Source organism: Larimichthys crocea, chromosome XVI (assembly GCF_000972845.2).
Source record: "Larimichthys crocea isolate SSNF chromosome XVI, L_crocea_2.0, whole genome shotgun sequence".
NCBI lineage: Eukaryota > Metazoa > Chordata > Actinopteri > Sciaenidae > Larimichthys > Larimichthys crocea.
Window position 1 is genome coordinate 8007718 of NC_040026.1, and position 24650 is coordinate 8032367.

At 40.9% G+C, this 24650-nt stretch overlaps 1 protein-coding gene across 1 annotated transcript; it reads left to right on the forward strand.

Moving 5' to 3' along the window:
- The first annotated feature begins 992 nt into the window (after positions 1-992).
- Positions 993-23090, forward strand: LOC109141103 (double C2-like domain-containing protein alpha). Its single transcript, XM_019270318.2, has 11 exons — positions 993-1100; positions 5274-5638; positions 6264-6343; positions 7435-7509; positions 7784-7893; positions 10665-10791; positions 12658-12717; positions 17122-17321; positions 19390-19471; positions 19745-19841; positions 21654-23090. The coding sequence occupies exons 1-11, from the start codon at positions 1069-1071 to the stop codon at positions 21788-21790; spliced, it is 1365 nt and encodes a 454-aa protein (XP_019125863.1). The 5' UTR covers positions 993-1068; the 3' UTR covers positions 21791-23090.
- Positions 23091-24650: the final 1560 nt, after the last annotated feature.

A 24650-nucleotide genomic window follows, 5' to 3' on the forward strand; every position in this document is an offset into this window, starting at 1 on the left:
TTCCCTGTTCATAACAACTGTACTGAGTCTGAATTTCTATTTAACTCACCTGTTCAAATTATATTAAGACTTAAAGTTATGCATAATAAACAGCATGGCCGTTTTGATTGGCAGGTGGGTGCCATTACAGATGGCTTAGTCCGCCCATTATTCACGTCTTTCAATTAACCATGAGGCATAAGAGGCAGGACCACCAACACTGAGGCTGCCAAAGCCACCACACTCAGCGTCACAACGGCTCTTCAGAAACCTGTGGGTGTCGTCACTTATACGGCATCCACTCTTCATACTGTGGGTGGTTTCAAACAATTTTTTTGTCAATCAGCCTAATTCACACAACTCTGGCAGAATATTAAAAGCAAGAAAACCTTTCTGAAGCAGTGGGTGTAACTTAATTAATTCAGTTCAAATAACCTAATTTGCTGCTGCTTCTGTTGCATATTTGTAGCAAATGAAGTAGAGCAACCTGCGTAAAGCAGATTTTAATCAGATTAACTGAGTCCATTAGTGTAAATATTGGATTTCATTTTGGTGTATCATGAAATACTTGGTTGGTTGGGATTTGTTGACATGAAAAAAAAATGTCAGCCATCAGCCTTTAAGGTCAGAAATGAGTGAAAGACAATTTATTGTCCTCCTAAGTGACAAAAACAAGTGTTTGTGTATGTGTGTGTGTGTGTGTGTAGGGTGATGGAGGGGTGATGTGGGGGAGGGTGGGAGGCGAAACAGTCACATGCACAACAGAATGTCAAGGAATAACTCCCCTCTGCCTGTCCTCCCTCTCTCTCTTTCTCTCTCTTCCTCTTGACTCCCTCCATCCTCCTCCTCATCTTCCTCCTCCAGCATGCCGCTGTCCTCTCTCCCTTCCCCTCTGCTCCCTGTTTTCATATCAACTTGAACTATTCGTGCATTTAATTTTTAATGATATGCGTGGAGCTCTCTCTCTCTCTCTCTCTCTCTCTCTCTCTCTCTCTCTCTCTCTCTCTGGCTCTCTAGTTTCTGCTCCTCTCTTCGCCACCTGTTAGTTAGTCTCCCTCTCCTCTCCGTGCTGGAATCCCCTCTTCTTTTATGAGGAGTTTCACACTTGCGCTATCAGTGAGGTAAGACAAGATCTTTTTTTTTTCCATTATTTCATCCTGAAAATCTCTTTTGTGATCTGTTATATTATTATTATTTTGCCCTCCTTCATTTCTCTGCATGCAAAAACACCTTCAGGCAATGTTTCACACCTCTTCTTTTTAAAAATATATCCCTTCCTTCACCTTCAGTCTCTACATTTCTATCATTAGATCATCACTTTTCTTGCCTGTTTTGTTCATGTGTGTGTGTGTTTTTTTTTTCCTTTGTTAGCCGCATCAGAGAAATTAATAAAAAAATGAAAAATGCAGCAAAAATCAGGCAGTGAGACACACAGATTTATTCTGCATCATTCTCACAGAGGAGGCAGGTGCAACACGTGGCAGTCTGTTTTTCCATCTTTTTACATGCTCTTTCACTTTTTTCTGTCACACCTTTTCGACACGCAGACACACACACACACACACGCACGAGACACCGCCGCTCACACACACATGGAAGTTTACTCATCCCTTCGCTTGCCTGAAAATAACTAATTGACAAGTGCGCACTGTCACTGTGGTTAGCTATAAATGATATGCTGACTGTCAGGCTCTAATGAGTAGCTACAATGTGCTGCACTGTACTGTACCATCTGCCTGTCAGCCAGTAGCTTGTTATTTAAAGGTGAATGGAGCCAGCCGCAGGGGCCCCATTGTATATAGGACACAAGAGAAGAAGAAGAAGAAGAAGAAAAGCAGCCGAGAGCTAGATAGGAAAAGAGAGATGCTCACATGCCTACAGGTGGAATCATGGTGTCTGAGGAAAACTGACTGAGTGATAATGACAGAGAAATAGAAGCAAAGAGGTAGATTATTGAGCTGGAGATGAGAAGGTAGAGGAGCAGGATTGAGGGAGGAAGAGTCCATGCTGTGATGTGACTCTAATTTAAAGTGAAGGAGCCGAAAGAGGAGGAGGGGAGGTCGCATAACGTACAAAGATATTCCTGACTCCCGGCTCCTGGCAGCTTCTTCCTCCCTCTTAAAGCTGGAAACATATGTAACCTCACAAATATATGTACAAGGGGGGCATGCAGGATATACTGAACCGTATGTGGTTGCATAACTAACAGCCAAGGGGCTACTGTATGTAGGTTCTGTGGACAAGTTGTGCCATTATCTTGTAGCTTATAGGAATTATGTAAAGTTGATCGGCCTTGTGCTCCAAGCCTATAAAGAGTCATGTATGTAAACGAGGTTCAGCACGTACAAATCTGTCAAGTGCGAGATGAAATCTGTACCTTATTATTTCAAGTGTGTTGCCACGATGATGAAAAGAGAAGATGAGAGAGCTTCCAGCTGGCAGCATGAGAGCGATCAATCATGATCTCACTGTGAGCTCCTGATTCCCCCGCGAGCTGTGAGCCACCAGGCCTGTGAGGCTCTACATGTGCTGCTACTGCTGCCGCTCCTCCTGCTGCTGCTGCTGCTGCTGCTGCTGCTGGTGCTCTTGCCTGCTCCAGGACTGGGAGGCGACATCTGCCAGGACTGGGAGGCGACTGACTGACTGCGCACATCATATCAACAGTCATTCGCTCACGGGCCTGCAACAGTTGCATAGTGGAAGCGATGAATTAATGATCTGACAGAAGTGTGTATGCGCGTTTGCTGACATGCTTGTGTGAATGTATTGATCATTCGTGTGTGTGTGTGTGTGTGTTCTTTGAGGGATTATGCGTACTCAGAGAAACAATCATTATCACAATCATCACAAGTTAATTAATCTTTTAATCAATTCTGGCTATAATCATCTCATCACAGGGAGTTTCATTAACTTGTTTTCACCTTCTCTTTAATGTGTTGCCATCCTCTTAATTTAAGATTATTTCTTTTTTTATTGTTATATGCCAGACTGGAGTGATTTATAGCTCGGGAGCTGTGATAAGCACCACTTCATTCCCTCTCTGTCCACCTTAGATTTGAAAAACAAGAATCACTGTGTCTTGTCCTGAAGTGCAGGAGTCTGAGGTTATCTATGTGCTACTTAAATGAGCAGTGATGAACTCTGACCAGTTGTTCAGTGCTTTAGAAGTCATTAATTTCGCTATTGTGGTTCTTAATGGCACCAAAATGGCTGCGGCTGATTTTCAAAAGGCAATATGTCCATTATGTTCCATTCGATAGCCAATGGTCTGTCAAAGTCCTTTCAGTCAGATGAGTCGGGGAAGTTTGCAGGCTGGCTGGCACACTGCGGCGGTGTTTCAGAAGTTTGTTTCATCTCCAGCCAACGGAAAGCTGGATGAGCTGTGGTGTGTATCAGCCACTGTTGTGTTCACAGCAGAAAGACTGGACCAAACATGACAAATGACCCTGGCCGGCTGTAATTTTGCTAAAGGTCAACAGTCAGAGGCAGCAATTTCAGAGCAATGGGCGTCATATTGACTTTACCCTCATGACTGAAGGGTAGGAAATTAATCTATTTACAAGTTTTGACCCCACAAACAGAAGTGAGAGGAAAAATGAGAAGTAATTGAGGTTTATGGTACAGCGGTTTATATTTACAGCCATTAGAGGAGGTGATTTAAGAGAATGCAGATGCAGACTAACATCAGCATTCATGATCACACATTTTGAGCAGCTTAATATCTACAGCAAATGTGATGCTATTGCCAAGCAGCAATCTCCTTTTCTTGGAAATGAAGCTAATGCGGAAGTGCTAAAAACTGTAATTCCTCAAGCTCAACCTCACAGCAGAATGTTTACAATCTGGTACAAAAAATGGTTTTGGTCTCTAAAGCTAACATCCCCGTTCATCAAAATATTCACCCCCAACTGTGATTCTTGATTTACATCTTTGCAAATTAAGATTAACAATTAAATTTTGGGTCAGTCAGGCTCTGTCCTATCTTTATACTGTCATTGGGGGGAAAACAAACAGCCTGACTCTGTCCAAAATCCACATACCAACACTTCAAAATTTGACATCTTATAACTTGTTTTTTCTTTTAATCTGCACAAGAAATGTAAAAGCAATTTCTTGGCTGGTGCATCAGCTTTGTTAATTAGTTTGGTTGTAATTACCTGACAGACATTAATGAGGTATCAATCTTTGAGGTATAAAACGTTGCACGATTTCATCAACAAAAAATAGATCTAGGATCATCCACTCCTCGAATGACTGGATAAACATTGTTTGTGGGGATTCATTTCAATCCGTCACCAGAATAAAGTCAATATGGCTGCTATCCATGACTGTTTATTTCAACCTCCCTCTCTGAGTGCTGAGGTTATCATCATTTTGATATTTCTTCATTTGATAAACTTCAACTTAGAGACAACACAGGGGAAGTGCAAATATTCACAGTGCAAATATTCACTTCTCAGTTTCAATTGATTAATGCAGAGCGAGCAGAATGGTGAGGGGGGGGGGGGGGTCTGTTTGGTATTGAGGACACAACGCCCCCTCAGGGCCTTCTGTCTTTAGAAAACAAAAGATGTAAGATATTTGTAATCCACCCCCCTCTTTTTTGTATTTCGGGAAGAGAGCAGACACATCAGCCTTGTGGTTAACGCCACTCCCAGCTACCACAACTTTATATAATCAGGACTCCTCTCTCTCCATCCAAATGTACTAAAAAGTGTTTCAGCCTGTAAAGACGTCATCCTGTAATTACTTGTCTGTCTACAGAGGATTGTTAAGCACTTTAGATGACATGCATGCCTTGATGGCACACACACACACACACACACACACACACACACTTCCATTTCATCAGGGATGATTAGGATTCGAGGGAGACCCCTTATTGTCCATTATCTTTATCCTCCCGGATAGGCTTGAGTTTATTCAGATGTATTCAATTGAAATGCAAATTTGTGCACATCCTCTGCTGTATTTTGTCGTCTTATGAGTAATGTCTTTCTCTTTAGGAGTTCTAATTATGTTTAAGGAGGTTTCAGTGTGAGAGCAGATTCAGATAAATGCTTCCCATCACAAGTTCTTCTTGGTGTGGTGATATCTCAGAGGTTGTCAGACATAAGAAAATATCTTATGAATCGCAAAGCATCTCAATAGGCTCACCTTGTTTCACTTGAAATAACAGAGGTGAAACTGACAACAATACCGGTAGAACAATGATAGATGTATTCTGAAATTTCAATTGCTGTATTGCAGAAACTCTTCCTAACTCCTATTCCATCTATCTCGGTCTCTTCTAGCCCTATGACTGTGCGAAAAGGAAAAAGTTTAGCCATCTCCATCCAGGAGCACATGGCCATCGACGTATGTCCGGGCCCAATCCGCCCCATCCGTCAAATCTCTGCCTACTTCCCTCGCCTGTCGCCCACTTCCTCCTTCTCTGAGCCGCTCTCCCCCAATCAGATGGCAGCTCCCGCCACGCTCAGCCCCAGCAGTGCAGGTCAAGGTGGCGGGGCCGCCGGAGGTGGAGGAGGAGGAGGGGGAGGGAGCAGCAGCCTGTTGTCACCTCTGTTACCAGGGGCGGCGGGCGGAGGGGGCTCGCTGTCCGCCATGAGCAGCATGGACACCTCCATTGAGATCGACAGCTGTGACAGCGATGATAACAGTGAGTCACCTGGAAGTAATTACCTGGTTTGACAAAAGCTGATTTGACTGGAGAATGAATGAATGAACACAGATGTGGATTTGGGAGAAAAGGCCTCAACGCTCAAAGAGACCAAAATTGACCCTTTCACTATGATACTGCCTTCCAAGCTTTACGTTCTCGCAACAGCAAATATGCAGCAATGACAGTGACACATTTACCAGGTCCAAGATTTACAGAATATGGAAGAAATGCCATATAATATTGTTGTTTTTGTAATCTTAGAATGAGGCAAACTAAACACTGACTGTAGATGGCCTCTTGCATTTTGGGGCATTTCTCGGTCACCATAGTTTGTCCTTTATTCTATGAGAGAGTGTGTGGTGAGGGGTTTGCAATCAGCAACTACATCACTAGAGGTCCTTTAAAAGGAGAAGCTTTTAAAAGCCACTTTAAAGGAATAGTTCTTATTTGCTTAGCAAGAGAGTGAATAATATTTTCCAAACTGTTCAAATGTAATTGTATGAGTGTCTACATTAAGGTTTTTTCTGATAGTCCTGACATCATTCTGTATATAATGTAATTAAGACATTGGCTACAAGCAACTACCAAAGTAACACACACATTTTTATCATCTGTCCTCCAGCCTCCTTGGGGACACTCGAGTTTGATCTACTGTACGAGAGAGCCACCAGCTCTTTACGCTGCACAGTCCTGAAAGCAAAGGTAAGGTACTGTTTGTTGGTCTGTTCATCACTTTAGGATGAAATTATCAACAAGTATTTGATGGATTGCCATAAACATTTTGTAGACTTCCATGGCGTCCTCATGTTTTGTAATGAAATGTCTCGATAATATTTATACTTTGTGTAAGAAATGAATTACCAGTAACCTAAAGCTGCGTGTGAACAAACTTATGTACTCAAAACAGCAGGGGTATGTATGGAAGTATGCACCTGATTGTGAACACAGCACATAGTAACATTATATCGACTAAATCGCTGTAGATTCTTTAGTCTTTTTTTTTTACCTTATAACATCATTAAATTAAACTTCATTTAAATTTTGTAACTATATACAATCACTAATTAAAAATAAAAGCATGCTGGCCATGAGCCAAAGAGACCCAAATGATGTGATGCGCGGGTTGATCCAAATTGAGCGGGTTCCCGCGGACGACCGTCACGAGTCACTAAACAATATTTTAATGATATTCGGGTCGCGGTCGGTCGGATCGTTTGAAATAAAGATGCCGAGTAAAGTTTTGTAATTTATGTAGTAGACAAAATTTTCTGTGAAATACACAGATTTTATTGGCTGAATAACTGCCGCGAAGAAACTGCATTTTAATAGGCTACTTTCAAATGAATATAATAACTCAGTAATGCCAGTTTTAAGTTTAAGTTAAGTTTAAGTCGGTCGGTGCAGGTCGATCAAACATGGACCCGCATATCACTGACCTGTTCATATGGCAGGTAACCATGAAAATTTGGTATTTTTTGCTCAGTATTCAATCTGCAGTTCCACAGCACAAACACAGCTGAACAGCTTTTTGTTTCACCAATTTAAAACAACAAACTCTTGATAAGTAATAGTGTAGTGTGTAGTGTCACTAGTCAACCGAAACTGTCCAATTAAAAGCCATCACACTTCCTCACTGCCACTGTGCATGAGATTCAATTTGTAAATGAACCCTTCACCTCTCAGCCTTGTAGTAGTTTAACAATTCATTACTGCTGTTGGCAGCTTGCACAATGCTGTCCACCAATTATTTTATGTCCCTGTCTCATATCTTCATCCGCCTCCGTCTCTATCAGGGTCTGAAGCCGATGGATTTCAACGGTTTGGCCGATCCTTACGTCAAGCTGCACCTGCTGCCGGGAGCCTGCAAGGTTTGATTTTATTATCAGAACTTGGTTCTGTCCCTGCATTTATTCAGTCACCGTTGCCGAGGACTTTTAAGGGAATATTTAACTCTAGCTATACTTTTGAACTGCTGTATGAAAGTGCAAGTCGAGACCTGTAAATCTGCACTAAAAGAAAACAACCTTCTAGCCAGGAATAAATTAGTTTTCCTGTTGAGTTTGTTTGCTGTTTGCAGATCTGAGAAAAAAAGGCTTTGAGTTATGTTATTATTTTTCATCTCCTCTCTGCTTTGATGCACAGGCTAATAAATTGAAAACCAAGACTGTCCGCAACACGCTGAACCCCGTGTGGAACGAGACTCTCACCTACTGTGGAATCACAGAGGAAGACATGTACCGTAAAACACTCAGGTAAATGTTTGCTGTAGAGGCTTTCTTTCTATTTCTGTCTCCTTCACTTCCTTCCTCTGTTCTGTCCTGCCCATCAGACCCTTGCTTACAAAAGATTTCTTATCATCTATCTCAATCACAGAGTCTTTTGCTCCGGTTTAGAGGATTTTATCCTTTCTCTGTATCACTCTCTTTCTATCTCCCGTAATCCTTTGATCCACCTTTGTCACCTCACTTTTGTACCAGCCTGTCCTCACAGCTCTCCTGTCCACTAGGATCACAAAATATCTCCCCTCTCTCCTCCTAAAACGTCCCTCTTTCTTTCTCTTTCTGTCTTTCGCCCTGCCTTTCTGTACAACTTGCAGTGACAGATTGAGGTCAGACTAAGCACCGCGGGGTGTTTTAATTTCATTGACCCCCTCCAGAGGTGATGAAAGCTGCGAATTGTCTCTGCCTGTGACTAAAACTTTGCCACGACACACGTGGGAGTGGGATTTAAATAGGATCGACGGTTGATCTCTCCGGGGAAATTAGAGAAACTGGTCCTACAACTGGCCTCCGACACTGTGTTAAATCAGCAGAGGCGTTTAAAAGATCAGAAGTTTAACCTACCAAAACGTGTAAACACACTGATGTCATTTGAAATGAAGTACAACATAACTTGACTATGTTATACATAAAGTGTATATTTTAAAGGATTAACCATAAATAATATTGCTTTTCATTCACTTGTTTGTTGTTCTTCCTTGGCACAGTCATTTTAAAACGCTACCTCTAGTGTATCTTCAGGTTTAAGCAGCAGAAAATATTTAAGATATCAACAGTCCAAATTTGGTGTCAGTCCCTCATAATTTAAGCGAAAGGATTTCTTTCCCAGAGCTGATTTGTTACTAAATGTCAACACATAAAATATGGGCAGAAATCCATCAGAGAAAAGGAAAAGTTTTTTTTTTGACAGCACCTTATTTCAACCAGAGCTCCTCAAGATAGCAACCAAAAGAAATAGCACATTTTGAAAGGACAGAACTTTTTCAAAGGTGGAAAAACTCCAACCCTGTTATTGATTCACCTCCAACTTCAAACAAGCAGCTGCAGGCAACAGAAGCAGGTCTCAGAAAGTAAATTTATATGTTGCAGTTGTGTATTTATATTTCTGTGTGATGACAGGAAGTCATGATTCAAAGTCCTTTTTATGTATTTTTACTAACAGTGTATACGCCATTGGCAATTACCTTTTGTACAATAAGAACCAAAGTCTATGGAAGATCATTCCTGCCAAGAAAAGAAAAACAAAATAGATAAAACTGAGATCAAATCTATGACTAGGCTTGTCATGAATATTTTCATTTTTTATCATGTCTATTGTTTCTGGCAGAAATGAGATTATGTAAGAGCCAGTATAAAAGGTGTCATCACCCCAATTTTCCCATTGAGGATAAATAAAGTAAATCTTCTATCCACCTGCCCTGCAGTGGCAGTAAAGCATATAAATGGACTCTTGAGCTGCGTACACCATCAGAATATGTTTTACATGTCTGACATGGACATTTAAGTCCGTAACACCAGTGTGATTAAATGTATTACAATCTTTTTGATGTACTAGGAGATGTAAGCTGTCACACTGACAGTAAAATATGTACATTACCGCAGACTGTGTAACGACAGCCTTCCATCCGTTTCACAGTATAATGACTCTGTGCTTCACACTTGACGGTTTGACCTATTGTATGCTCACTTACCACTCCATCCTCAAGTCCTTTTGATCATCGCTGTCCTTTGCTCATCCATCTTTCTCAGCTCTCTCCTCTGCTTTTTCATCTTTTTTTTTTTCACCCACATCCTATCTGGCTTTCATTTCTTTCCTATTTTTGCTGTTTTTCTTTTTTTTTTTTATTCTGATGGTTCAGTGCTGATTTTGGCTAATAACCGGTAGAAATTACCTCTTGTGGGAATGCCAACACATCTGGTGTCCTCAGGCAACTGGCCTCGTGCACCTTCTACATTTCTGCAATACAGTGTTTTATTACCGTAAATTGAAGACAGCAGGTGACCACGACGTTTCAATCCTGCGGTTATGAATTTGAAAGTCAAAAAAGAAGTCAGCGTGGTAGTATCTGCACCTCTGACAGATTGCATTTTGTAGCTTCCTTTTTCTCATTGCATGTTTTGTATTCACATTTCGCAAAAAAAAAAAAAAAAAAGCAGAAGCAATCACACTGGATTTCAGTTAGCTTGTAGCATACCAATTTTCCATTTCTGCCTATATGCGTGCGTAGATGCATGCATGAATGATTCCTCGCGGGTTTAAATAAATTCTTACATTTTTATCTCTCCCTCGCACCCACGTCACTTCATCCGTCACTCGGCAGCTTTTGCTTCCTCCTTCTCCTCCTCTGTTTTGCGGCCACCCACTTATGCATTTCAGCTGACGCTGTGACAGGTGTAAATCTTTGCCAGGACCATAAATATGGATTGAATTAACCTTTCGTGATGCACTTTCACACTGTATCAATTCCCCTGAGAGTGAAAATGGTAATTACTTGTACACTATGTGTATACAGATGCTGATTTATACACAGGTGATTCTTTTGACTGTGTGCTCTTTAATTCAGGTCGAGTTTATGTCAACAACTTCCTCTCCTCATTATAATGTTGCCACAACATTAGGAATGATTCAATGAAAACTAACTCTCTCTCAGCCTTATTATTCACAGCTTATTCATGTTTCCCTCTTTCTCCATCTTTGTCTCTCACTTTTACATCCCCATCCTTCTCCTGTCTCTCACTCCCAGGGTGTCCGTCTGCGACGAAGACAAGCTGACACATAATGAGTTCATCGGGGAGTCGCGGGTTGCCCTGCGTCGCGTGAAGCCTGACCAGACCAAACACTTTAACATCTGTCTGGAACATCCACCCCCTGTGAGAAGAAGGGAGAGGGGGGCTGCAAGAATAAAAGGGAGGCTAGGAGAAAAAAGACTAAAAAGGATTGAAAGAGGAATATGAGCGCGTATTAGAGAGATAAATGACTTGATGGCACAGTAATATTCAATATATTAAGGCTTCCGAGAGGGATAAAGGAATGAGGTGAAGAAGGAAGGCAGGAAATTGTTGATGCCCCAACAGGGAGGCGTTAAAATGACGATATTTAATAGACATACAACACACCTGGGTCTCACATTATATAAAACACCAATGTGTCTGTGCCATCACTGTAGCATCGTTAGCAAAAGCGATGTACAGTTAACGTGACATTTGAGAGCAAACGGCATTTTTTTACTGTTAAATAGCCACATAATCATTTACAGCAGGAATCCCTCAAATTATGGGTTAATACAACATAATAATTTAACAGTTAATGGCACTGCTGAGGCTACCTTGAGCTTGTCACCAAACCCTTAACTGCTCCCAGGGTGCCGCTTCATAGTTGCCCATCACTCCACCATCTTTCCACATTTGGCACAGTCTTTATGTGCAGAAATTAAGAGCTTAATAGCTTAATACTTCTTCTTCTTCTTCTTCTTCTTCTTCTTCTTCTTCTTCTTCTTCTATTTTCCACCATCATCATTTTCACCTTCTTCTTGATCAGCCAAATAACCTTTGGGTGGTGAATCAGTGGTTGAGGGAGGATAAGACCAATTATGTTATGTAATGACCCTCTTTAGCCCAATGGTGACAAGTTCAATCAAAAGAAATTACAGTGTATAATGTACTTTATAAAGGACAGACATCACATGGGAAGAAATATGTGGACCCTCAAACTAAAGTATGTAGACCCTGGAGCATAACGCCCAGATGTGGTTGCTGAACATGTAATTCTGCTGCCATGCCAGCCTCCTCTCTTCTAGGAAATATTTTCCACCAGATTTTAAAACCTGGCTGCAGGGATTTGCTCATATTCAACCACAAGCTTTAGTGAGGTTGTGTGCTGCTGTTGAGCGATAAGGCCTGGCTCTTCGCCATTCAGGTTCATTCAAAAGAAGTTGGGTGGGGTTGACATCAGTGCTCAGAGCAACCAGGATCCTCCACACACATCTGGAAAAACATGTCTTTATGTATCTCATATTGTGAACGGCTACATGTTGTGCATGAACTACGGAAGTAAACAATATTCTTGCATGATGTGGCATAAAACTCCCTTCATTGAGACTCACCTAACAGCCCCAGACAAAATCTGCCCAAAGGTCAGCGGTGTCCAGACGGGTCCTCTGACATAACTGAGATGATTCGTGTCTGAGAAGACACATTAGGTAAACAGAGGGCAGAGTATCACATCTGTTCTTATAGACCACAAATAGCTTTTTGTGCAGGCTAAATGTCAGCTGGGTCACATGTGGAAAAAGAGTACGTAGAGATTGAGAGAACAAAGGGAGACGAGTAGAGGGGGGCCGTCGATAGACAGAGAGACCAAGTGAGGGAGATGAGAAACAAATGGATTAAAAAATAAAAGTGGTGGAGAGCAGGGGGTACTTGTGTGAAAGAGAGGTAGAGAGGGTGGAGGGTTTTTGTTCTTTATGAGTTGGAAAGGCCTGTTGGTATTAGATTGGTCCTCTGAGGCTGGTGGCCACTCTGCGATCAAACACTAAAGCCCCTCTGTCATCCTGCGAATCAGACGCTGTGTCAGGCCTGTCATTTTCAAAGTGGTTTCACCCTCGACTCGATACATTCATCCCTCTCTCCTAATCCTTTGCTCCTTTAGCTTACTTCTACAGCTTTTCTGTCTGTCATATCCCCTCACTCTTTTTTTTTTTTATCTCTGTCTCTTCTTTGTGTCTCCTCCGCCTCCAGCTGCCTTCACCAACTGCGATGAGCACGGCCCTGAGAGGAATCTCCTGCTACCTGAGAGAGGTGAACTAAGTTTTTATACGTTGGTCAACATGATCCTCACTCTGTCTGTCTGTGTGTCATTATACTGTCTTAACCTATATGAAATTACATGGCTCCAAATAATATCCTAAAAGTCTGAGAATAACCCTGTTATTATTCATCAAGTTTGAAATTAGCTTTACCATCCTTCATTTAGTAAGTCTATGTACATGCAGTTTTTTCCAAAATACATTAAATTGGTTGAAAAATAGTTGCTGAAAACGTGTGAAAAGACTTTAAATGATATATTACTGAAAGGTGGAGTTAGAGGTTAAAACTGTTTTTCACCAGTTTTCAGTCCAGGATTTTGTGGGCGGTCCTAAAGGGTGGCTTGATGACACGTTAAGGCCACCCTGAGCATACCCCTGCACCTCTAGCAGAGAGATAGAGATTATTTTATCTTGCTGTATTTCAAAGTTAGTCATGTCATTTTCTAAACTCACCTGACACGTTTCAGTCACTTCAAAATTGCAGCTCGACTGCTCCCACGAGTGGACATGGCTTCAGCTCATTCAGCGGACACGCCCCCACAGTCCCGGAGCTGAGAATACTGCTCATTTTTACCTGATTTTGACACCTAATTTCATAAACTTGTCGATATTTTTAATCATCATCAATTTAAATGACAACAACTCCAATAATTAAATGAATCATTTAAATTTGTCAGGCATAACCAACATTCACTGGTTCTTGCCAAATGTCAGCGAGGTTTTGCTCGTGAAAATACAATTTTGCACTGTCATTTTATAAACTAAATAATTGCTAACTTCTAATGTCGTCTCTTCTTGAGATGCACGTTAAGATGTGTGCGCAACAAAGCGTTTTGTTCAAGGCATCTTTAAGTTTCCATTTATTTCCATAAGACATGAAAATCAATAAGCAGCCTCGCTTGAGTTATGTAATCAATTTATGCTGACACTAATTTGTTGTTGTGAGGTTATTAAATGCAGCGGGCTACATTTCAAATCAATCGGGGATTAAACAGGATAAGTGAGTTTGATTTGATGGCCGTCTTAATCTAATATATACTGTTTGTATTTATGTCTTCACGTAATTCTACTGCCTCATGACTCACTTAACTCATCTATTGGTCATTAACCTTCTGTATTGCTTTTTAAAGCCTATGAATTCGATCTTTAAATTGTAAGAGGAAGGCTTTGAGATGTATTTCTAGTATTCATTATTTCTTTAAAGCCCAGTCTCAGAGATGTTCTCAGTACCTCCTTTTTTTTAGACACAGTGATGACTTTTGAGCCAATCCTCTCATTATATATTGGATAAATGAACAAAGAGGCTAAGATGGAGTCCTTCAACTCGATTCAGATAGTGGCTTCTGTGTTTCTCACCATAGTCGCGGTTGTTTAATGCGTCTGCAGATCGTCTTGGCAGTTCTCTCGTCTTGCAAACACACCCACAAATTTATTCCTTTCCCTCTCGTCTGTCACTGTGTGTGGCTGGCTCCACATTGATGTCTGTTTATTTCCACCTCCTTAATGAGTTGTTCTCTATCGATCTGTGAAGGTCTGAGCTGTTTCAGTAGCAGATACCTGGTGCAAATTATCCTCGCTAATTTCAAGTCACCTACTCATTCATGGCAGATGGTGAACGGCCCCGTTGGCAGTAATGATGATTCCAAAAGAGGAAAAAAAAACACACACAGACTAGGAGGAAAGAGGAAAATAGGGAAGAGAGAATTATAAAAAAAGAAAGGTGGCAAGCTGTTGAGACAATTAGAGAAAGGGAAGGCGGAGCACGGAGGAGCGTGGAGTATTGATCATCCTGGCTGTGTCCACCTCACGCCTGAAGATAAGACTTAATGAGAGATGGAGAGATACAAAGGAGAAGAGAGACGTTAAGTGAAAAAAATACAGTAGAGTGGAGTGATGGAATCCTTTTCACATTAAAATTACATTGGAAGCAATAAAAAACAGAGCCTTCTTCCATTTTCTGTGGTGAGAAACATTGTAGAAGACGCACCTGGAGTGATGAAAATCCAGAAATAGCAAACGTGTGCCTTTCCTATAAATAACATACATGTATTGCTGCTGTTGGCCATGAGAGTGAGTCACGGTCCTGTGAGAACATTGTCTTCCCCTTCTTCACCCTCTGTTGCTGCTTCGTCGCTTTCTTTCATCTGTCACTTTGAATCTACTCTGTTGTTCCGCTTGTTGTCAGATGCTTTGGTAACAGTTTGATCTTGTCCACGGAAAATACTTGAGCCACGAGCGACAAAGTGCATTAATATGACTTTAAGGTTCGACCGAGACGGGTCTTTGCCATCGGATCGGCTGCACTCATGTTTATAATAATGTCAGCGATAGCTGTGTTTGTCTCTGAGCTGTGGCAGATGAACTTAAATGTTAGATGAAAGACACCGAGCTCCTTAGGTGTGTACGGATCTGAGAGAAAGAAGAGAGATGAACTGCAGCACAGAAAAGGACACAAAGTGCATTTTAAATCTATTTTGTTTAACCTTCATTTAAATGGGCAAGAACAAATTCAAGCAAGAGCGTGTAACTAATACCCATAAACAATAAAACTCACCCTTTCTCAGGTCAATGCGGTCAAGGTTTTTTCAGCTATAGTCTTAGTTGCTTTGCTATGACCAGTAGCTTTTAACTTTTAGATAGATATTGCTGCATAATGGGCAGTGAGTCATTTTGCTGCTTTCCTTGACAACTCCTTGACTCCTTAACAGTTATGCTATTAGACCAAAACCAAGAGGTCTAGATAAAGTGTCACGTTCTGGCAGAGTTTGAGTTATTTTATTACATACTGATTATGCCATTTGTCTGCAACATTGCATGTTACGTGTTATAATCAGATATGGCAGGTGAGTGAAGATCCCTCTATGGGGAAACTTTTATTTTTCCACACAAGTTTTACATATATAGGCCTGGTATACAACCACACACACACACACACACACACACACACACAAATGTGGAGACACAAATGTGGAGTGATGGACAGCCACGTGGCAGCACCCTGGCAGCAGTTAGGATGTGTGTGCTTTGCTCAAGGACATCTCTGCAGTGCCCAGGAGGTGAACTGGCACCTCTCTATCAGTCCACATGTGGAGCGTGGACTGATAGTTTGAACTGTCCAACCTCCTCCAAGTCCTTATAAACTGAGATAGTTTTGAGCGTTCACAAGCTTTTGGTCTATAACAAATGAAAGATAAAGAGAACAGTAACAGTGGTTGGGTCTAAAAAAAAAAACATGATGCCTATGGACTCAAAAATTTTACGCCCTTGCAAAACTCTACTAGTGTTACTCGGCATCCATCCTGTCTCTTGTGGCGATAGTGGGTGCTGTTAAGCAAAAGTTATATGTGTTTGCTTTGATTTTTGCCGTGCTGCTGTAGGAAGAACAGCACTGTATTATGTATTTATGTATGCATCAATTGATCTTCTGGCCTCAGTGAACAGCATTGACATATCGTGACTTTATTAACTTGATATGGTGAGCGTGTTAGCAAGCAGCTGTAGCTTATATAAATATCGAACAGACACAGAGCAACATTAGCATTCATTTAAAGTTGTGTTTGAGTTTACAAGTCCAATACTTCTGTTCTCAGAGTAAAACAGTAAATTTGTGGGTCATAAAGCCAAAAACAATATGCTGGTAGTGACTAAAGAGCCTCATAAAATTGAAGTGAACAGCAGGGTTTGTTGATAATCCTCTGAGGGCTCATCACTCCAAGAAACGTCTTTTACATTCAGTCATTAAATCCATTGGTGAGATAATAAATATTGATTACAGCAGCTTTAAAGAACAACTTGAATATGATTGCCTCTTTCATCAGCAGGTCACGGCCTCTAATGCCTCATTTTCAGACTTCCATTTAACCTCGCCCAGTTAGGGGACCCTGGGGAAGCAGCAAAAAGCATAAAACACTGTACTAGTCACGTAACATTACAGTCATATTGCACAGGAGAAACTCTGCTACAGTGCAAGCACATATAAGTCATATTTACACACAATAACACCAAGCAAAACTAGAAAACTGCATTTCCTGTGGAAAATGCGGTGTGGATGCCTTCTGCTGAAATGCCTGGTGCAAAAATATGAAAGGAGCTGAAAAACAGTAGAATATTGTGATAAAGTTTGAAGTTTGAATGAAGTCTGTAGCTATTTGAATGTTTTCTGGAGCATAAAGTATGTGGGAGTTTGAACTCAATTTTAAAAAAGCATGAATGGTACAAAATTATTCAAATAGACCTTGTAGTTGCAGAGATATACTCTACTCATTTTGGGTATGTCGATTTCGAGCAGAGGCCTAAAAAAAGAGGCTGAGGCTTAAGAGTCAAACAAGTCAATAATCTACTAATGCAGCTCACAGACCTTTTTTCCTTCCCTCTTGTCTCCCCTCTTTTCTCTCAGTGGGAGACTGAGCAGCAGAGAAGTCTAGAGGAGAGAGGCCGTTTGCTGCTCTGCCTGCAGTACCTCCCCCCGGCGGATGATGGCGAAGTGAAGGGCGTGTCCAAGGAGAGGGCTCGTGGCGGGCTATGCGTGGGAGTCAAACGCTGCGCCCACCTGGCAGCCATGGACGTCAACGGCTACTCAGACCCCTACGTTAAAACGTGAGGATGACATGCCGTGGTGTTTTTTTTTTTTTAATTAAATAAAATGCAATAATTTTGCTATAATTGGGCACATTTTTAAAAATTATATCCACATGACCTATCCATCTCCATCTCCACCTTAATACCTGTGTTGCCCATTGGCTCATATTGACCCCATGAATCACCTTTTGTCGCCGCTCATGAGTGACAAATGGCTGGAGTTAACCCTGCATAGGGTAATGGTGACAAATGAGGATAGCTTTCACACAAGTGGAAGCAATTGTGATATATATATATATAGCTCATTTATCACGACAATGGTAATAGTGTGTGTGTGCGTGTATTGACAGCCTTCAAAACGGACTGAAAGTGACATGATCTAATGTTATGGGCGCACTGTATCACTGTGGAGACGGAGTTGGGTGCAATTGTTAGTGTCATAGAGGTCCTTTGGAGTTTCATTACTCACTGATGAAAGAAAAGCAATATAGTGTGTGTTACTGTGTGTGTGTTTGTGTGTGTGTCAGGGAGGGCAGGAGGGTCCCTGCGTTGAATGATGCCCTGTGACAGAAACCGGACAAATGAGCTTTAAAATCCCCTCTTCTTCACTCAGCGCTCGACTGATTTCTGGTCCTGGCTATAGGGTTTTTTGAGTAAAACGCTGAACAACATCTCATCACACACACATACAAACCAATCTCCTGTCTCCTTTTCCCATCATGCGTTAAACTCAAGTTTTTTTTTTGTACAGAACCTACGCATACTTCTATCACACATCCACACTAACACACATCACGCACCTTGTTTCATTTTGGATGCGTTCTTGTGTCTTTGCCCTTTGGCGGGAGATGTTTCCCAGATGCTTTGTTGTGTCTGAGAGCGTGTGGGAACATACGCTCTCCAAGCTGTGGGTGGTGGGTGGAAAGCAAATGTGAATAGAGATTTTGCCACGCTCCTTCCAGCTGGCTTAAAAATATCCTGAGAATTTAATGACACCCCACGAATGGATGCTGAGCTTTTTCAATCTGTGCTGTGTTGGTGAAGGATTTACTGATCTGTCCTCACTCTCACACATGGTCCATTTTTACAAATAATACACATAAAACCTTCATGGGAATAGTTTGACATTTTGGAAAGTACGTTTAGTCACATTCCAACTTGGAGATAGATGAGAAGATGGATCCTCCTGTCCTGTCTGCACAGTAAATATGAGGCTAAAGCACCGACATCATATCTGTGATGTCACCCATACGTTTCTGAAGATCTTTTCTGAAGCTCAGAGTGTGGTGGTTCTGGCCGTCACTATCTTGGCAGTCCTGCCTCTGCTGCCTCCCGGCTAATCCAAAAATGCGCAAAGATGTGGAGCGTGGGTGGACCTGAGGCGGGCTGAATAAAGCCTGGTTGCTCAAACAAGCTGCCTATGATGGCCACGCTCTTAATTATGCATAACTTTGAGCCTTAATATAATTTGAACGGTGAGTTAAAAAAGAAATCTGCCTCGGCACAGTTGTCATGAACAGGAAAATTAGTTATATAGACCAAAACTGCTTTTTGTCGAAAGCTGTAAACATGTTTATTTCTGCTGTGAAGTTGGAGATTCTAACATGGGGGCTTATGGAGATTGACTTGTTCTGGAGCCAGCCTCAAGTGGCCGTTTGAGGAACTGCAGTTTTCAAGGGAAAACAGCTAGCGTGGCTCTGTCCACAGGTTAAGTAGTAGACTGATTTTGTTACCTTAGGATAGAGCCAGGCTATGCTGTACAGATATGACTCTCAGCAAGACAGTGAATAAACTCATTTCCCACTATATCAATCTACTTCTTGAAGTAAATACTCGATCTGAATCATCCATCAGTGAAGAAGTCACTAAGAATGAAGTAGAAGTCACTGAATCACTGAATCTATAAAGTATTGACAGAAATTCCAGAGGGAGCATAATGATTTTCTGTATGCATGAACTTACTCTGACCTTTGTGCAGTCATCACCGGTATTTGCAGTTACTGTACCATTAGTGCTTTACTATTCCTTCCAGCAGTACCACAACCTGTGAGCGATAATGTGACGGTATCACATCCCTCTGTCTCAGGTACCTCAAGCCAGACGTTCATAAGAAATCCAAGCACAAAACAGCGGTCATAAAAAAGACTCTCAACCCGGAGTTTAATGAGGTAAGTATCCATGTTTGTGTATGTGCATGTTGCATAACTGTGGGAGCGGGAAGCATATTCACAGCGCTTGAATGTAAGGAGACAGCTCATTTAGTCCTCACAGACACTACACTGCATGCAAAGTCTCTGCAACATCTTTGTAAGTCAGTCAATTACCGTTTGCATATAATTATATGCTGCCTCATTAGTGAGCTCTTTAGAGGTTTTTAGATGAAGCAACATATCCGTGTTAGGTGTGATCTTCTGACCTTTGCTCTCTTTGTTTTCACCCAGGAGTTCTTCTATGAAATCACCTTCTCAGAGTTAGCCACCAAGACGCTGGAGGTCACGGTGTGGGACTATGACCTTGGAAAGTCCAATGACTTCATAGGTGAGCTGACAACACAAACACGCTGGCAGCTAATTATTTCCTGCCGGTGCTTTTTGGGATTACTGATTAGCTGGCTGGCTACTTTATTAGCAGTCTAATAATGTTGTACCCCGTGACAGATGTTGCAAAAGATATTTTAAGATGCTCTCTATTATCTGCTATCATCCGAGAGCAGCACTGCGTGTAATTTGCTGGGTTTAGTTGCCAAAAGGGTGTCAGTGACTAAAAATGAGCTTTATAATATAAGAGAGCTCATTTGCTCTATGGGTGGGAGCATATAATTACATCTGCTCCTGTTCCACTTTAAATAACTTTTTTTTTTTGGTAACTTTACTTTTTTCTGGGATCTTTTAAAGTTAAAGTTTCTTACAGTAGAAGAAGATTAAGTCTGGTGTTATATATATATATATTTTATCTTCAACAAAAATCAACAGCGAGTTAGTTCATCTCTCATAACTGCCACATGTGCTCTTATCGGCACTTGCTTGCTACTGGAGATCTACTGTAAATCTTTGAAAAACAATATAACGTTGCTCAAACTGGAGGATATAGCACATTTGTGAACTTCTCTCTGTTGTGGGTATATACACATTTTATGCTCTAGTGAGTATTTCTCAAAATAAGCTGGTTATGATGGAACATGTCACGCAGTACAACAGCGCGGCTCGCTCATGTGTTTTTGATTGTTTTGGGATAACAATGGATAACTCTGTGACACAGAGGAAGCGTTGTTTACACAGACAATACTTGTCAGGTGGATGAATTTGTTGTTGATGTTGAAATGGGATTTGTTGACATGTAGAAAACATAGAAACATCAGCACACTTGGCTAAGTGTTTTATTGAAAGAGAGTACATGCTTCCTTTGAAAGAAATCCTTGAAAACCTTGAGAACCTTGAAAGAAGAACATAGGTAACTGAAAGTGCTTGAATTTATATAGTTTGTGCATGAATAGAACTGAAATTCTTTCGATAATTTCTTAATGTTGGCTACGTACTGCTGTCTGCATGTGTCTCCTGTCTGTGTTAGTCCTCATTGTAAAAGTGATCAGCATAGTATCAGTAATGGTCCTTGAATTTGAAGGGAACAGGGCCTGGAAAGTCCCCTAAAAGTCCTTGAATTTAATGTTTAAGAAGGTGTAAAACCTTGGTATTCATAAATGTTCATGAGTAACTGACACTGGAACTGTGGATTCATTCATTTGTTCATTTTAGTCTGTAATTTTCACTTTTCCCTTCTAAACTAATCCGGTTTGAACTAATAATCTTATTTGAAGGTCCAGTGTGTAGGATTTGGTGGCCTCTAGTGGTTGCAACCAGCTGAATAACCCTTGCCTCACCTTCTTTCAAGGCTGTATGAAAAGTTTACAGTGCCTTTAAAAAACATGAAAGTATTTCGTCCGTTCTGGGTACTGTAGAAACATATTGGACTCTGTGTAAGACTCCTGCTCACTCTAGATATAAAAGATTTATTCAACAAAGATTTAGCGATTAAACTACTACAACTAATTAAATACCTAAACATATTCATATATTAAAGTTGTTGTTTTTTTTACTTTTATCATTAAAGGAAATTAACATTCTTAGCCCTTTAGGTCTTTAGCCCTCATTTCCATTTGAAACTAAAATTAATTTCTGTCTGTAAGTAATTACACTAGCAATAATGGAAAAAACAAACCAACCCACACAATGTAGAAGATTTTCTATAGACCAAAAAGGTGCAGCTGATTACGCCTACTCTTTTTTACAATGCACAAATGATTCAGCATCAAGAGTAATATCTGACTTTGTTTTTTGTCTCTGTGCTGGTTAGGCGGTGTGTCCTTAGGGTGCCACTCACAGGGAGACACTCTGCAGCACTGGATAGACTGTCTGAAGAACAAGGGCAAGAAGGTGGAGCGCTGGCACACGCTGACCAACGAGCTGCCCGGATCCTCGCTGCAGGAATGAACTGATCCTCGTCCACTGTTCTGACACTGGAGAGACTGACCTGACGACTCAGGATGAGAGACGTTTCATCGCATGTTCTGAGGATTTTCTGCATGAATATGATGGATTCATAATCCTGCTTACTTTGTGTCATAGATGAGACCATAATTCATAACAACATACGCAAAAGGGGTCACATTCAGAGATCAGTACTCTAATCTTGGATCTAAATAGACCTGATGCAAATTTGGGAAACCGTCCCTACCACAAAGCTGAGAATTTTCATAATCATATTCATAGGGATCCGTGTCCCTTTTGTGGATTTAATATCAATTTAAATGCTCCTCTGCGCTGCTCCAAAATGGTTAGATCTCAATCAACAAGAAAAACTCAAATTGGGCAAAAGAAAATATAATGAGGGAGAAAGTTGAATCATTCTGCAGCTTGTCCGTTGTGTCAGGTTTTCTTGCTCTCATTACATTCAGGCCTGTTATTCTCATTAACTGCTAACATTAAAGCTCCTCATCCGTTATGACCACATGACCATCTCACAGCGCACATACCTCTCCCTCGCAATAATGTTTTGCCTAATGCTTCCGAAGATTTCCAAGTGGTCTTACTGCTGTCAGACGTTTTGTATCTATTGGTCTGATGTCCACTGGATTGCCTGCAGACAGCACAACCTAATAAGTTAATTGGTTCTTCCATGTTGTTTCTTGCATGTTTTGGTGTTGATGGAGCTAAACTAAAAGACAAATGTGTACCAGGCTCTGCTGCAGGATGAAATATTCATCATTGTGTTGTTCCCAATTCTCCTGAGATGTCTTGCTCTGATTAACGAAGAGATTGTTTTATTTACTTCAAGGGTAACAGTTGTTTTTTTTTTTAATTTACGTTGTTCACAGTTGTTTAATGTGTCAGCTCTGATATCACTGTGTCAGTTTCTTGTCGGTGACACGTTGATGAACCTAATTTTCGCTTCACCATCCCTAATTCTTATGGAAGAGAACAGAGGTGTAATTAGGAGCAGACTGCGTCGTGGCGAGCTGTGCATGGTCACTCAGTAAATAAAAATCATCAGCCTTTTGTTGAATATCTAAATTACAAATATGAATGGTGTATAGAGCACAGTGTTGTCTGAACTCTCCATGGCTGCTGCTTAGCTGTGGATTGCATTAACCAAGCCGCAGGTTTTTATCTGTGCTCGGTCTCATGTGGTAAAAGAGGCATGCTGAAAATACCAGTGGTGTTCATATGTAAATATATATTGTGTTTCACTTGCTTTGGATGTTTGTCTTTTGGAACTTGAAGTGTGCATGATTGTTTCTTTTTTTTTCATAAAACATTCATATTGATTGATTGTGTGCATTCTTGAATTTCTATTATATTTGCTCAGTGGTTCCAAAGTGGCCTCTTCCACTCTCTGTTTACATATGGCTCAGTGGCAATAAAGCCAACACTGCCACCTAGCGTTCAGAAACTACAACTCCAACCTCTTCTCTAAATAATGTGAGCAAAACAGATCCAGCAGGTGTGTCCAAGGAGCTCAGAGACACAGGTGAGAGAAGTGTTGGTATAACACTTGAACCTCACACTTTCACTGTTGTGTAAACACCAGATATATGATGCTGTAATTGGCCAAGGCCAGTAATGGCTTTAATTTAAACTCTACTGAGTACATCATGTTTAAATAGAAATGTCACATTTATAACATTGACATATTTTAATCTCTACAGCTATAATTGATTTGGTTTGAATTCCTCTCTGTGAAAACTTCAGTTGGTTATTTTGAGCGGTGCAATTTCACAAACTGGATTAATGTTGAAGTCAGATAAAAAAAAATAGAGTGTGCAAAAGTACAAAAAACTAAATTAAATTCGAACTTACTGTGTTAATCAAACTTTTTTTTATTTAGACACCAAACTTCAAGATGAAAACTTCGGGACTATTTCAGGCAGATTAATTCAGTTAATTTAATTTCAATTTCAGCTATCATTCCTTTTTTATTAGATTTGAATGTTCTATCTCTATCTATCTATCTATCTATCTATCTATCTATCTATCTATCTATCAGTGAAGTCAGAGGTCAACATCAGGCCATCAGGATCCTTCTGATAAACACACTGCTGGTCGTCAAACTGCGAGGCTGATCGACAGAGAGTCTGAGTCAGAAGCGTCGGGACAGAGGCTTAGTCTACATTTTAAACAGAAGGAAAAACACATGCAGCTCTTTGCAGCTGTGCAGTTTCTGATTATTGTGCATTTTCTCGTGTAGCCCGAGCGGGAAAGAAGCTCTTTGTGAAATCAGAGAAGGCTACTACTGTTTCATCTTAGTCACTGTTTGTTCTCCCTGTGCTGACAAACACCATAGACGCCTGTCCTCTGCAGGTCCTGTCACTGGATTAGCACGTTTGATACTGGTGATAATACTGATACAAATGCACCTATAATGATAATGACACTTTTATAGAAATTCACTGCACTTCATTGCACAATATGAATTCATAATATTACAATACAGGTAGCATTAGCGATAAAACACAGAGGTCAGTCAGTGTGTGGGTTCACTATTTTGTTCCACAGGGAAGACATTCATGATCCCCAGAGGATGACCCCCGCTGACTCTGGTGATCCTCTGACTTTTCCTCTAGCGCCACCATGAGGTTGACATTTGTGATTTTGAGTGACATATCTTCACAGCTGTAGCAGTAACATCCATGCCTGCCTCAGGATGAACTGTAGTAACTTTGCTCGTCAGTTGTCTTTCATCCGTCTAATACTAATAATACGTCCAAGGCAATACTAATACGTTATGACCAAAAAATTCAAAACTAACATTCCCATCAGCCTCAGCTGTACTTGCCTAGTGCTAATTGGCAAA

Coding starts and splice junctions, on each gene's coding strand:
- LOC109141103 (XM_019270318.2), top strand. CDS start 1,069: ATGAGGAGTTTCACACTTGCGCTATCAGTGAG. Junction 7,894..10,664: donor ATGTACCGTAAAACACTCAG/GTAAATGTTTGC, acceptor TCTCACTCCCAG/GGTGTCCGTCTGCGACGAAG. Junction 19,472..19,744: donor TCAACCCGGAGTTTAATGAG/GTAAGTATCCAT, acceptor GTTTTCACCCAG/GAGTTCTTCTATGAAATCAC.